This window comes from Fukomys damarensis, unplaced genomic scaffold (genome assembly GCF_012274545.1).
Source record: "Fukomys damarensis isolate Sample0158 unplaced genomic scaffold, DMR_v1.0_HiC HiC_scaffold_5, whole genome shotgun sequence".
Lineage (NCBI taxonomy): Eukaryota > Metazoa > Chordata > Mammalia > Rodentia > Bathyergidae > Fukomys > Fukomys damarensis.
This window is the reverse complement of record NW_022900917.1, coordinates 65,567,596-65,581,613: the sequence shown is the minus strand read 5'-3', so window position 1 is coordinate 65,581,613 and position 14,018 is coordinate 65,567,596. Positions and strand designations below refer to the sequence as shown.

The 14,018-nt window shown below is 39.5% G+C and overlaps 1 protein-coding gene and 1 pseudogene across 10 annotated transcripts in view; both read left to right on the top strand.

Annotated features, from left to right (window-relative positions):
- Erc1 (ELKS/RAB6-interacting/CAST family member 1) overlaps positions 1–14,018 on the top strand; it is a 445,074-nt gene that overhangs the window by 40,910 nt on the left and 390,146 nt on the right. For all 10 annotated transcript variants that reach the window (XM_010630417.2, XM_019208387.2, XM_019208386.2 and 7 more), the window contains one exon: positions 12,323–13,138. In XM_010630417.2, the coding sequence (XP_010628719.1) occupies positions 12,470–13,138 (669 nt within the window). In that variant the 5' untranslated portion in view covers positions 12,323–12,469. Of the gene's footprint in view, positions 1–12,322; positions 13,139–14,018 lie in introns of those variants that run through there.
- Positions 271–2,436, top strand: LOC104866552 (annotated as a pseudogene).

Sequence of the window (14,018 nt, the reverse complement as noted above, 5' to 3'; positions counted from 1 at the left end):
GAAGTGACTTACTCAGCATCTTTGTTTCTATCTGTACTATTACCCGCTGCGAGCCCTGGCTCCCAGAAATCTTTGAGGAGAGGAAGTTCTGTCTGTAGCTACTTTAGGCTGAATAGGGCTGTGGGACCTACCTATGAGGACACCAGGGATCCCTTGCCCTGGCTGATCTGTGAGTCCAAGGAATTTGAGGCCTTCAAATTTCTTGGTGAACTGTGGATGTAGAAGTAGGTTTTAATGTTGAGGTATGGTGAACTCAGTTATGGCAGTTTGATGGCTGTCAAACAAGAAGAAACAAATTTGAGTAAGAGAGTAAAAGTATGTAAGATCTGTTGACTTTTTTTTTTTGGTACTGGGGATTGAACTTGAGTCCTTGTGCTTGCAAGGCAGGCAGAGGCACCGCTGAGCTAAACCCGCGGCCCCCTCTAAGATCTAATTATTAAGTTTATAAGAAGCATTAATAAAAGTCATTTCCAGGTTAGTAACTAAGACTCCCAATTCCAGATATTTGGCCAGAAGATCTATGACTCAAGTAGTTCTTCATAGATATTGGAAGCATGGTCAGCCAGTTTTTGTGCCATGTCTCTTACTATTTTAGACCTTTGACAAAAGATGTGCATTTTTCTTTTAGGGGCAAACATTTCATGTTTGTTTCAGCTGTTAGGAGTTCTAGTAGCCTGCATGTTGTATGCCCACTGCTGCTAGTGAGTCTACCTGGTCTTAGAGGAAGGCACCCATGTGGGCAACTTTGTCTAGGCTGTCAGGTTCTTTCAGTTACTAGTTTAGGAAGGTCCAGTATTACCATAAAGGCATCTTGGAAAAAGAAATCTTCCAAACAGCAGTTCAGAGTAGGGGTAAAGAAAGCTGTCTACTTAACTCCCTTAAGGCCCACAACAACTTTAGAAGGGGATGAAAGCTCCCGCAATAAGAAACTAGAACTAAGGTGGACATGGTGATGTATGCCTGTGATTCCAGCAGTGTGGAGGCTGAAATAAGACGATTGCTTTGAATTCAAGGCCAGACTGGCTACATAGTGAGTTCAAGGCCAGCCTGAAATACATATTAAGATCCTGTTTTAAAAAAACCAAAAAACGGACTAGTCTTTCCATTTGTGAGAAGGAAGTAGAGGAGGAGGCGTTGGCTCCGAGAGAGCGGGCCTGAGCCCAGAGCTCGAATAAGGAGCCAAACGCCCCCTCGCCCTTCCCTGATCCTCAGGCCGCAAGGGCAGAGTGAGCCAGAGCAAGGGGGGAGGGCAAGCCATGCCTGGTACTTTTAGCCTGAGAGGGGACACCCCCGCCACTTCCCTTTGCTTCCCTTCTCTCACCCTCCCGGCTCCCCGACCTCAGAGCAGCGCAGCACCGCGCCGTTCCAATGTCAGTAAAAAGTTCAGCTCCAACCGTGACAGAACTAGACTTCAGAAAAAGAACAAGAAGCAATTTAACATATTGATGAAGTACAAAATGAAACAGACTTAATGAACAAACCAGCGAGGAGATACTGAAAGTAGAACAGAAATATAAGGAACTCCGCAAATCATTTTTTTCAAAAGAGGTAGGAATTGATCTCCAAAATCCTGTCAGAATTGATCTGCTGGGCCGGAGATTTAGCTCAGTGGTTCCACCGTCTGTCTCCCAAGCGCAAGGACCTGAGTTGGATCCCCGGTACCAAAAAAGAAAAAAAGAAATAATAGAATTGATCTCCAAAATCCCAGTAACAACATATGTTAACCACCCACAAGTGTCTGCACTGTTTGGGGAGGAAGCCCAAAAGGCATTGCATTATTTGACCAGAGTCGAAATGACAGAATTTGAAGATACAAAAATCAGGTTACAGAATATATTTTTATTTTGATGAAAATCCTTACTTCAAAAATAAAGTTCTCTCCAAAGAATTTCATCTGAACCAGAGTGTTAATCCATCTTCAAAGTCTACTGAAATCAAATGGAAATCTGGGAAGGATTTGACAAAACGTTCAAGTCAAACACAGAATAAAGCCAGTAGGAAGAGACAGCATGAAGAACCTGAGAGAGGGCCAGGGCCAGGGATTTAGCTCAGTGGTTGCGCTGCCTGCCTCGCAAGCGCAAGGATCCGAGTTCGATCCCTGGTACCAAAAGAAAAAAAGAACCTGAGAGCTTCTTTACTACCTGGTTTACCGTGCAGATGAATTAGTGAATTAGGAGAGGTCTTAAAAGATGTATGTGAGGGCTGGGGATTTAGCTCAGTGGTTCCGCTGCCTGCCTTCCAAGCGCAAGGACCCGAGTTCAATCCCGGGTACCCCCGCCAAGATGTATTTGGCCAATTCCGATGCAGTACTACTTGGTTCAAGATAAGGGGTGAGGGAGGGGATGTTGGAAGACATGGTGAAGGGGATGTGGCTGAAGGTGAAGAAGATGAAGATGATAAAGGGGAGGAGAGGAGGATGAAGGAGAAGATGACTAATTGACCACTGATGGATTCCAACTTTTTATTTTTTTCCTTTTTTTATTTTTAAATTTTTTTCTCCAGTCCCTGTGAGCAAGTTGCAGTCACCCCCACATTTGTGCTCATTTACCCTGTTCTTGAAGTCTTTTCTCAAACACCATAGTTCTCGACTTATTTTGTGGGGAGCTACCTTGAGCAGAATACAGTGGGAAAAGGATCTCTGCAACCTTCTGTTCTAAATTCATTTTGATCCCCTCCTTTCTCCACACAAACTGTATGGAATCAGCACTACCTTGCTCTGTGGGAAAAAAGAAAACCCTGCTGTTGCCTTCATTCTGCTGGAAGCTGGAGGGTGCTAGACCCCTGTGTAGTACTGCATAGAATTCTAGCTTTTTATCTCCTTTCTCTATATATTGGGCTCAGAGATTACACTGTGTCTCTATGTGAATATGGACAGTTAACATACACCAGCACGTACCTGTCTACTTTCTCTTGTGTAAAAAAAGAAAAAAAATACCTTTAAAAATGGGGTATAGAAGCTGAACAAAGGGTGGGTTTGAGATGTTTGGGTGGGTTAAGCGGGCATTTGACAACATGGCTTCTCCTTTGGCATGTTTAATTGTGATGTTAACAGATATCCTTGCAGTTTAAGATGACAGTTTTAAAATAAAATTCTCTCCGAATGATGTCTTGAGTCCTTCTACTGAATGGGAGAATCAGCAGAACCTGAAGGGTCTTATTTGGAATTGACATTCTCTATTGTACTTTTGTTGGTTTATTTTGAAATTCTTTTTCGTTTTCACTGGAAAGGAAAATGTGATGCAGAGTTTTAAACGTTCAAAGTGTTCAAGTTGCATTGTTACAATAAAACTACATGTGTGCGTGAAAAAAAATCCCCAAATCCCCCAAAACTAGAGTTGAATAAGTTGCCCCAGTATTGCAGGGAAGTATAATTTGTGTGCCACATTGTTACTGAAGTCTTTATAGGGGTCCTTATAGGTCCTTTAAAGGCTGTCTCAGGCACCCTTGCCACTTGCTGTCTGGGCATTTTTTTCTGGGCCACCATGGTGAGGGTTGACCTCATCCCTCTCTGGTAATGAGGACAGTCCCTTTTCCAATGCCTAGGATCTTCTTCCATGTTCTGACAGGTCCAGCAAGGCCTAGGAAGTTTCTGAGAGTATTCCTTTGCCCAGTGCCCCATTTGTTTGCACTTGAAGCACTCTGACGTGGTTTTATCACTCTTTGAATTCCCCTAGTGCTGTGTGGGCTTTGTCATGAGCATGGCATTAGCCTGTTTCTTTTCTTTATTCAGTTCTTGTTTGCCTTCTACTTCATCACAATTATTGAACATCAGATAACCAGTTGGCTTTATCAAATAATAGGCTTTTTTTGGTTTGTGGGCCCAGTTGAAGTTTCCAGAGCTTTTTCCTAATATCTAGAGCTGACTAATAAATACTATCTTAGGATAACCTGACCTTTTCCAGATTCTCTAGATTTTCTAGATTCCAGGCCTGAGTTTGTGTATGAATCTGGGGTTCTGTGATAAGTCAACTCAGACCTGGTATGTTGTGGACTAAGGAGATGGCCTTTATTGCTTGAGGGTGCAGACTGAGCAGGTTGCTGAGGAGGAGGAACTGATAGGAGGAAGGCCTCTGCAGCATCAACAGAGGGCTCATTACTTCTAGGGTATAGATCGGGTAGAGGGCCATAAAGGCTTGAATATAAGGCATCTTTGGCCATTTTTCTTGTTTGTTACGGTAAAGATATAATTGAAATATAGCATTATAGTTTAGGCTGCCAGGGAGTGGCCACATTTCCCCAAGTGCACACATAGACCATTTTTTATTACACAAAATTATAAGATGATCTCTTTGAAGGATTTTAAGGTGGAACTCTTTCCAGTGGTTGAGGATGGAATTGGAATGATGAAGCATTTCCCGTGATAGGTCTGTAGAAAGGAGGAGTAGAAACAAGATTTTGTCCTGAGCCTTTCAGCCCCAGGGACATGACCTGGTTATGCTGAATTCCTTGGGATTATGTCATAGAAGCTGTATAGAACCTTTTCTGGATTAGTGTCACATGAAAACCTGACAGGGCAACCTCTAGATTTTCTGTAACCCTTTTCAGCTTATATCAGAGTGTCTCTTGAAAAAGCTGAATTCTCTGGGCCTGGACAACTTGGAACCTTAGTATCTTTGGTTGTGTCGGTGGGGTCCACACACAGAGTCCAGACCTGGGATGACTCACTGACTGTGTATCAGCCAGTTTTAAAATTACCTAATATTCTATTTTGGAAGGGGTAGCAATTGCTTTGTTCAACAGAACCCCAGAGCTCCAGATGATTCCCCAGAGATATGACTCTCTGTCCCTCTGGTGGAGAAATGGATATTTCCACAGATGACATTATTAACTGACAGTCTAAAAATTGGAAATAAAATCTGTCCCCAGATAAACTTCAAGCCGCAAAGCATACAGGTCTGCTGACAAAAACTCAAGTCAGAACTATGTAAATTAAGTCTGCAAATACAAGTTACACATTCTTTCAGGTAGGGGCATAAATTTAAAGTCACAGTTTTCACAATGAAAGCAAAATTGAGTAAAAAAGAGAGCAAACTAGTATTAGCAAACTACTTCAGAAGTGTCAGCTCTGGGGGCTTTAGTACCCAGAAGGGATCAATTTAACTCGAGTTGGCTAGGCTGCTGCTTGAAGGCTAGAGGGGTGTGGCAGGAATTGAAAAATGCACACATTTTTTACTTTCCATGTGGGAAGACACTGTATCTCCTAACCCTGTTGTTTGAGATATCCAGAACCAACAATTTAACAAATGGAATACTGACACCGAAAAGCCTGAGGGGGAGAGGGAATCAGTATAGGAGGAGGAAACTAAAACCTTTGGAAAGAAAGCACTAGTCATGAGCCCTGGACCTACAGGGAAACACAAACACCCTTGGTGCTAAACAAAGGGCTGCCCAAGTCTAGGGTAAGTTACCAAGTACCCCCACAGAGAAAAGCAGCAATTCAGGTAGGCAAGGTTTATGTCTCCTGGTCCCTTGCTGTGGGCAGCTATGCCCTAGCACTTGCCTACTGCCAAGGCAGCAGCCTTCTCTGCTCTGCTCTGCTTAGGTATATCCCCATTGAAGTCTGTGTCACAGCCTCCAAGGTAGACTTTCCTCATTGTGCAGATCTAAAACAATATAAGCCCAACTGATTGGCAGGGGACTCCTGTCCCTCATAAATATAGAAGCCTTTTGTCCCACAATCTAGTCATTTCCACACAGTTTACCACTTATCCAGCACCCCTAACAAGTATGTTGGTCATTTGTGAAAAGGAGACTAGAGGAAAAAAATGAGTTACCCAGCTTTTTGACTGGGTTTCTGGTTGTCTGCTTCTGCTGAGGTTTCCAAAATTCTCTGGGCTACCAATGCCTCTGATATCTGGTGGGGTCTCAGGGCTGCTGTGTAATAAAGAAGACCTTTGGCTTGTTGTCCAATGAGGTTTCCTGGTATTACAGTTGAATGAGCCAGTAATAGTTGTGGTTTCTGTGTATAGTGAGGAAAGAATTGCCAACTGTACACCCAGTAGTACGTAGTAAGTAGCTATGTTTATTAAAGATCACAGGAAGTCATGTTCAAGGCCTGTCCATGTCAACAAAGGTGCCAGGGTGACAGAAAAGCACTGCAGGCCAGTCACAGGTAGCAGCAGGAACAGAAAAAAGGGGAAAAAAAGGCTGACAACTCAGTCAGACACCTCTGCTGAATCTCCCTTGGCACCAGTGCTTTGGCACCTGTGCTTTCACTTAGGGCAGTGGTGGTGAACCTATGGCACATATGCTGCATTGGGGCTGTTTGTATCATTGACAGCTGTAAAAGGTCCACCATCACTGGCTTAGGGCATCAGTGATCTCCTAGGCTAGTGATGGCGAACATATGGCACGTGTGCTGCAACAGGCTATTTGTATCACTGAAAACTTTGTGATTGTGTGTTTTTTTTTTTTTTTTTAATGTATGAGGTGTTTTTCCTAAACCAAAACCTTATTATTCAGGTTTAATTGCAGTGTTGGTGCTTTGCAATGAGTTTTGGCTTGTAGTTTGGGCATTTGGTCTCTAAAAAGTTTGCCTTCACTGTCCTCTGCTTTTGTTATTTTGTTCTCTACCTCTCAGAATAATGGAAGTAGGAATAACTGTTGGGGACTGTGTAGAGTTAAATGGAGGGAAGGGAGTGACTTAGCGCCTTTGTTACTAACTGTATTACTACCGTGTTTTTTTCCTTGCAGCTGGAGGAGGTTCTGTTATGGAGTGGGGAGACCTAGATGTTCAAGTTGAGGGCATGCTAGCTTGAGGTGCATGTGAAAAGTATAATTGGAGTTGTCCAAACAAGTGAGATACCTGTCAAAAGAGAAGGTTAGGACTGGACATGCAAATTAGGAGTCTTCATTGTATGGTGATTTTAAGCTGGTGGGGGCAGGAAGAATTGGGCAAGGAGAATTCCCCAAGGATGATACTATCACCATGCTGGATTTGAGGGTTCTCGAGGTGCTATGAGGAACCTATCCCCACCCTTGTAGAATAAGTTTGCAGGTTCACTGACTCTTGTCTTAGAAAAAGAATTTTTAGGACATGTAAGTAAGAGAAATGAGAAGGGCTTATTAAGAGATTTTTAGGACATACTGTATTCAAGAGTGGACTGAGAAATGAGATGCATCATAAGCCTGAGTTAGGTATATTTAAGAGGGTGTCTTCAAGATAGGTGATTTAGGATGGGTATTAGTGTCTGTCAGGTTACAATGCAAGCCTTCTATATGTGCTTGAATTTGAGATATGCTGCTCACCAGTACTGCTTCTTCCTTGGGGGCACATTTACAGAAAGTGCTATTTACAGGGGAAAAGGACAAGTCCAAAGCCTGGAATTTATAGGCTTTAAGACCCTTATATTTATTGACCTGGATATATTGTCTTTAAGACCTTTACGCAAAAAAAAAAAAAAAAATTTTTTTTGAGTGAGTTTCCTGGAAGGGAAAATGACATAAGTAACTTCTGTGTCTTGAAGCAGCAGTTAAGTACAGGGGTGTCCCCCAGCCCCCCGTACTGGAAATCTAACTCGGGACCTTATGCTTGTGAGGCAAGTGGCAGAACCACTGAGCTAAATCCCCCTGCCTGGTTAAGTACATTTTTAAAGTCTCAATTTACTTGCCTTATTTGTATCTAGTTTTTATTCATTTGATCCTACATCAATACTATGTAAAGGTAATATAGGGATGAAGATGTAACTCAGGAGATCAGAAACATTTAAGGGAGGAATGAACAAAGAAAGAAGGGGACAGAGTATAATATAAGAAAACCAAGGGAGACAGTGTCAAAAAGTTGAGAGTGCTTAAGATAGAAAGCTATATATGGAAGTTACAAAGACACTGGAGAGGAAAAACAATCATATAAGGTTCTTCCAAGTAAGGTGAGTTGGTAGTAAAGTACCTGTGGAAGAACTAAGCTTAGTTTAGTGGAGAAAAATAGTTTTAAGGATAGGTATTGATATAAATGAATGTGATGAGAGTGTTACTTGCTGTTCTGGTCCCAGTGCTGTTACCTGATGCTCAGGTGCATATCCTCACCTCTACAAAAGCATGGGAGGTCATTATTTTGGTGGAAAGAAGAAAGGCTTTGTTCAAAAATAGCTCTGAGGTGACGAAGGGATCTCATAGTGCCTCAGATCACTGTCTGACTGTGTGTCCATGTGTGCAAGGGTCTTTTATAGTGCAAGAAAGAAAGGGGAGAGGAAAGACAGTGAGATTGTGGAAAACTCCACATGCATTTCATTCCTTCCTCCTCTTTCTCCTCTCCTTCTCTTTGCTGTGGTGTGGGAGCAGGGCTTTGCTCTCCTGAGGTGGGCATCTGCATACCCTGTCCTTTCATTTGGGGTGAGTGAGGAGGGGAGGGAATGAAGGTTGTGCCCCAGCATGAGGAAATTTGGTGAAGTTGATTGTGGCATTTTAAAATTCTGATGGCATGGAACTGCAGGTATAGCTTAGCACTAGAGTGCTTGCCTGGCAGGCATAAAGCCATGGGTTTGGTCCTCCACACTGGGAGGAAAATATTCTGATGGCATGATTATCCCTGAGACTCTGAATTTCTGACTTAGATCCATTAATAGTCATGATATGTTCAGAGAAATGCATTGTTTGATGATTCTGTTTTGAGAAAATGAGAATGTATTTATGTAAATTAAAGTATCTTGGATACCACCAGCCAATATAATCTTATGGTAACTGCCTTGTATGTTGACTGAAATGCCATTATGTGGCCCATGACTGTGTTACTCTGTATTTTGTTGCTTGCATTTTATTTATTTATGTGTCCCATTTTCTAAAAACTTTCTTTTAATAAAGAATAAATGTGGCTAAGTTTTACACCGCAAAAACCTAAAATGTGCCCTAAAATGATACACATTTACTAAATATTAGCTTTTGTTTTAATTCAGAGAATTTCAGATCATGATAGCTTGTTTGAAGTGATACTCAGATTACTGAAAAAGCTTTGTGTACCTCTTTGATATTAAAATACAGTTGATCTCCAACAGTAGTATATATTATGTTGCCAGATAGTCCAGAATAATTATGAAAGGAAATTATGAAATATTTTGAAATTATGAAATATATGAAAAGAAATTTCATGAGCTACATTAGTCTTGGAAAGAAATTTTTTAACATTATTATCAAAACATTGCAATGTCTGAGCTTGGGGGACCACTGCTATTTCTGATTTGGAAGAAAAATTGGAGTTTTTCTTTAAAGGTTCAGGTTCTATTTCCCGTCCTGTTTCTTTTTACCATAAGACTATCTTCTGGTTTATTAATGTAATGATGAGATTGCCAGTGTGTTCACATTTTAAAAGATTTTTAATCTGTTTGAGTTTGACAAGAGTATATACTCACTTTAAAATTCTATTTTTGGCTGGAGATTTAGTTCAGTGGCACCATGCCTGCTTTGCAAGCACAAGGTCCTGAGTTTGATCCCCGGTACTGAAAAAAAAAAATTCTAGGCCGGGTGTGGTTGCGCATGCCTGTAATCCCAGCACTTGGGATGCTGGGGCAGGAGGATTGCTGTGAGTTCGAGACCAGCCTGGGCTACATAGTGAGTTCCAGGTCAGTCTCAACTACATAGTAAGACTGTGTCTCAAAAAACAAAAACAAAACAAAACAAAACAGATCTATTTTTGACCATATGGTTTACTTGGATACCATTTTCTGTGAAGTAGCATTTATAAGATAAATTCTACATAATAATACATTTTGGGAAAACATTAATAAGAGGCTTTTTCTTTCTTTTCTTTTCTTTTCTTTTTCTTTTTTTTTTTTTTTTGGTACTGGGGGTGGAACTTGGGCCCTTGTGCTTTCGAGGCAGGCAGCAGAACCACTGAGTCAAATCCCCGGCTGAAAATATTATTAATAGGCTGAAGCCAGTTGTTACTTAAGGCAATACTTTGGAAGAATCATGTCAGGAAATCAGAGATTTAGTTTAGAGATATAGATAGTACTTGATTTATGATGAGAGCATGTCCTGATAAACCTATTATAAGTAGAAAATGTTTTTCAAAAGCATTGACTACACCTAGCTTACTAAATGTCATAGCTTAGTAACAGTGTACTCGAGAATTTTGATTGTTTACTTTCACAGTTGGGTAGCTGACTAGGAGCTGTGCCTCCTGATGCTACTCCACATCTCCCAGCTACCTAGAAAAAGATCAGAATTCAAAATTGGAGATATGGTATCTACTGAATATAACATTTGTACCATTGTAAAGCTGAAAGTCTGCTGGACATATTGATTTGTGTGTGCCTCTGGTCTCAACTATTCAGGAGGCTGGGCAGGAGGAGTGTTTGAGCTCAGGAGTTTCCAGCCAGCCTGGACAACATGGTGAAAACTCATGTCTAAAAAACAAGAAAAGGAGCCAGGCCTGTTAGCCCATGATAATCCTAGTGCTCAGGAGGCTGATAACAGAGGATCATAAAGTTCAGGGCCAGCCTGGACTACAGGGTGAAATTGTATCTCAGAAAGCAAGCAAGCAAGCAAACAAATCAACAAACAGCAAACACAAAACAAAAATTATTAAACAACACAAGAAAAAAAAGGTAAAAACTGGAGAAATAGTGTAAGTTGATTTTGTAAAATTGAAACATTGGTGTACTGATTTATCTTTGAGAGAAGTGTGGAAAGTAGATAGATATAGTATGTGTTTTTAAATTTTAATTATTCTTACAGAGTAAGAACATATTTTCTTGTGTAAAAAATTTAAATTTTATCATAGTTTTAAGAAAAAGCTTTGTAAGTATAGCTTCCTTCTCTCTAACATTTGCTTTTTCAAGTTTAGTGTTTCCCATATAGGATTTCTGTATATAGTAACAGATCTTTATACACATGTTGAATATATTTTTCACTTAGTTTTTGACTTATCTGGACATTTTATGTAGGGTTGTTTTTTGGTGTAGTATTTTGCCATTTTGACATGATTAAGTGTGTTAGTTTTTCTGTATGATTTTTGCTTTCTGGTTAAGTAACTTTATCCTAACTCAGGTTTACAAGGATATTCTCTTACATTTTCTTCTAGTACTTTTAATATTTAAAAAAATTATATCTTTAATGTACATGGAATTTATTTCATTGTGTCATATGAAGTATTTTTTCCAAAAATACTAACTGTTCAGACCCCATTTATTGAATAATTTTTTTGTTTTGAAATGTTAAAGGATATATTAAACTTGCATATATAATTTATACTCTATTCCTGTACTAGGACTATAGTATTAGTTACTATGATTTTACATGACCGAAATTCTTTGTAAGAAATCCTGGTAGTCAGGTGTGGGGTTTTTTTTTTTTTTGGCCCAGAATCTTGTCGGTTAATACTTTGGGGGTATTGTGGACTATAATGAAATGTATGAAATGTTACATTCAATGATTTACATATAAACAATAACTCTCTATTAGATCTGGTCAAATTTTGCTGCATAATGATTAAAACATTTATCTTAAGAGCTTTTTTTTTAACAGATAAAGGAATATAGATCTATAATTTGTCTTGCTGTTTGGGAATGTCCTCCTTTTTTGTGTATTTGTTTCAGATTGTTTTGGTTATTCCTTTTACCTTTATCCATTGAATGTTAGAATCAGCTTTTTGAGTTATGTGAAAAATTCTGTAGGTATTTTTGTTGGGAATGTGCTAAGTAGTTGGGGAAGAAGCAAACACCCGTATGATGTTTGTCTTCTCATCCTTCAACTTGGTTAACTTTCCTTTTGTTCATTTATCCTTTCATGTCTTTCAGTGGGTTTTAGATTTTTTTTCCAAAAATGCTTGAGTGTTTTATTACATTTATATAAAAGTACTCTTGCAGTTTTGCTGTTATTGTGAATGGAATTTAAAAAATTTTAAATTAAAAACTGCGTTTCTAACTTGTTACCAATGTACATGAGAATATTAAAATTTATACATTGATCTTGGTGTGATTAGTATTTTGAACTCTGCTACTAGTTCTGATAATACATTAGTTGGTAGTTGTAGGTTTATAGTAAGAAAATCATATATTCAAGCATTGAATTTTATCTCTTTCTTGTCAGTCTTTATACCTTTTTTCTTTTCTAGTTGCATGGTATAGTTTTAGTGTTGTTTTTCAACATATAAAATACATTTTTAGCGGGCCGGGGATTTAGCTCAGCGGTTCGGTGGCTTGCCCCCTCCCCCCAATTTTTTTTATAATGGTATTTACTATGAAACACATTGTGCTGTTACCACTTCTTGAATCTATGAGTAAATATATGATAGAAGGGGGCTTTTTCTCAGGTAGGGATGATGGAAGGTTTTGAGAAGAGAAATATTTATGAATGGAGGATTTAATGTGTGATCTTTCCATTACAGATATGGCGTAAGATATTTCTTCAAGACCGGACTGCTGGTGACCTGTTATTTCTGATAGCTTTAAGCTGACTTACAAAGAGAAACCTCACGGAGTTCCATTTTTTTCTGCTATACACCTTTCTTGGCATCTGAGTTCACCTTGCAACCATGTATGGGAGTTCCCGCTCAGTTGGGAAAGTAGAACCAAGCAACCAGAGCCCTGGGCGTTCACCCAGGCTTCCACGCTCCCCTCGCTTAGGGCACCGTCGGACCAACAGTACAGGAGGGAGTTCTGGAAGCAGTGTTGGAGGTGGCAGTGGAAAAACTCTTTCAATGGAGAATATACAATCCTTAAATGCTGCCTATGCTACATCTGGCCCTATGTACCTAAGTGACCATGAAAATGTAGGTTCAGAAACACCTAAAAGCACCATGACACTTGGCCGTTCTGGGGGACATCTGCCTTATGGTGTTAGGATGACAGCTATGGGCAGTAGCCCCAATATAGCCAGTAGTGGGGTTGCTAGTGACACCATAGCATTTGGAGAGCATCACCTCCCTCCTGTGAGTTTGGCATCCACTGTACCTCACTCTCTTCGTCAGGCAAGAGATAATACTATCATGGATTTGCAGACACAGCTGAAGGAGGTATTAAGGGAAAATGATCTCTTGAGGAAGGATGTAGAAGTAAAGGAGAGCAAATTGAGTTCTTCAATGAATAGCATCAAGACCTTTTGGAGCCCAGAACTGAAGAAAGAGAGAGCCCTGAGAAAAGATGAAGCTTCTAAAATCACCATTTGGAAGGAACAGTATAGAGTTGTGCAGGAAGAAAACCAGGTTAGTTATATATGTCATCTATATTATTGACTGAATTTATGTATATAAAAATGAGTAATTGGTTTTTCTTTTCACACTTAATTCATTTACTTTTCCTTGCCCTATTTTAATATTTTATGTCTTTTTATGTGTATCAGCCTTTTTCAGATTTGCTGAGGCCTTGTTTTTTAACTGGGTACTGTGTGTGTGCTTGTTCCCCATTATGCTAATGCTTTCTTCTCTCTTCCGTTCACTGTTACAAAACGTATTATGGTTTATGACATAAACAAGATTCTTTTCCATTGTTTAGAATTTATTCTTTTTTTTTTTAGTAATAATGAGTAATTAAAAAAATACCAAAATGGCCATTGTTTTGTTTCTTTGATGTTGATAGCATCTGTTTCTCAATCTTTACAGAGATTCCTTGGGTCAGCTGTCTTAAGCAGGCTGTAGTACTTTCTTGAGGTTTTGTGATAAGAATTCCTCTTTCTCATCAGTTAGCCAGTTTTTACTATGAAAGAATTAAAGGGTCAGGATCAACTTTTGGTTGTAAGTATTTCCAAATTAATTCTTAGATTTATTCTTCCAGTGTCTAGATGCTATTTCCTGTAACTATATTCATCCATAACTAAATGGAAGAGGAACTGAATTCCCCAATAGTAAATGCATATTTTAGAAATTATTTTCTGAACAGTGTTATTTTACTCCAAAGAAAGAAGGGGATTTCTAGACAATTGGAAGCTATATTACCAAAATAACTATTAGAAAGCATTGTAAAATTCTGGAAGTGAGCGAGCTCAGTTTTAAGGAGTTCAAATTTGGCAGGAAATGCATATTAAGCCACTGTCATGGAAAATTTTTTATCATCTTTATTACCTGATTTGTATTGGAGGAACATAGT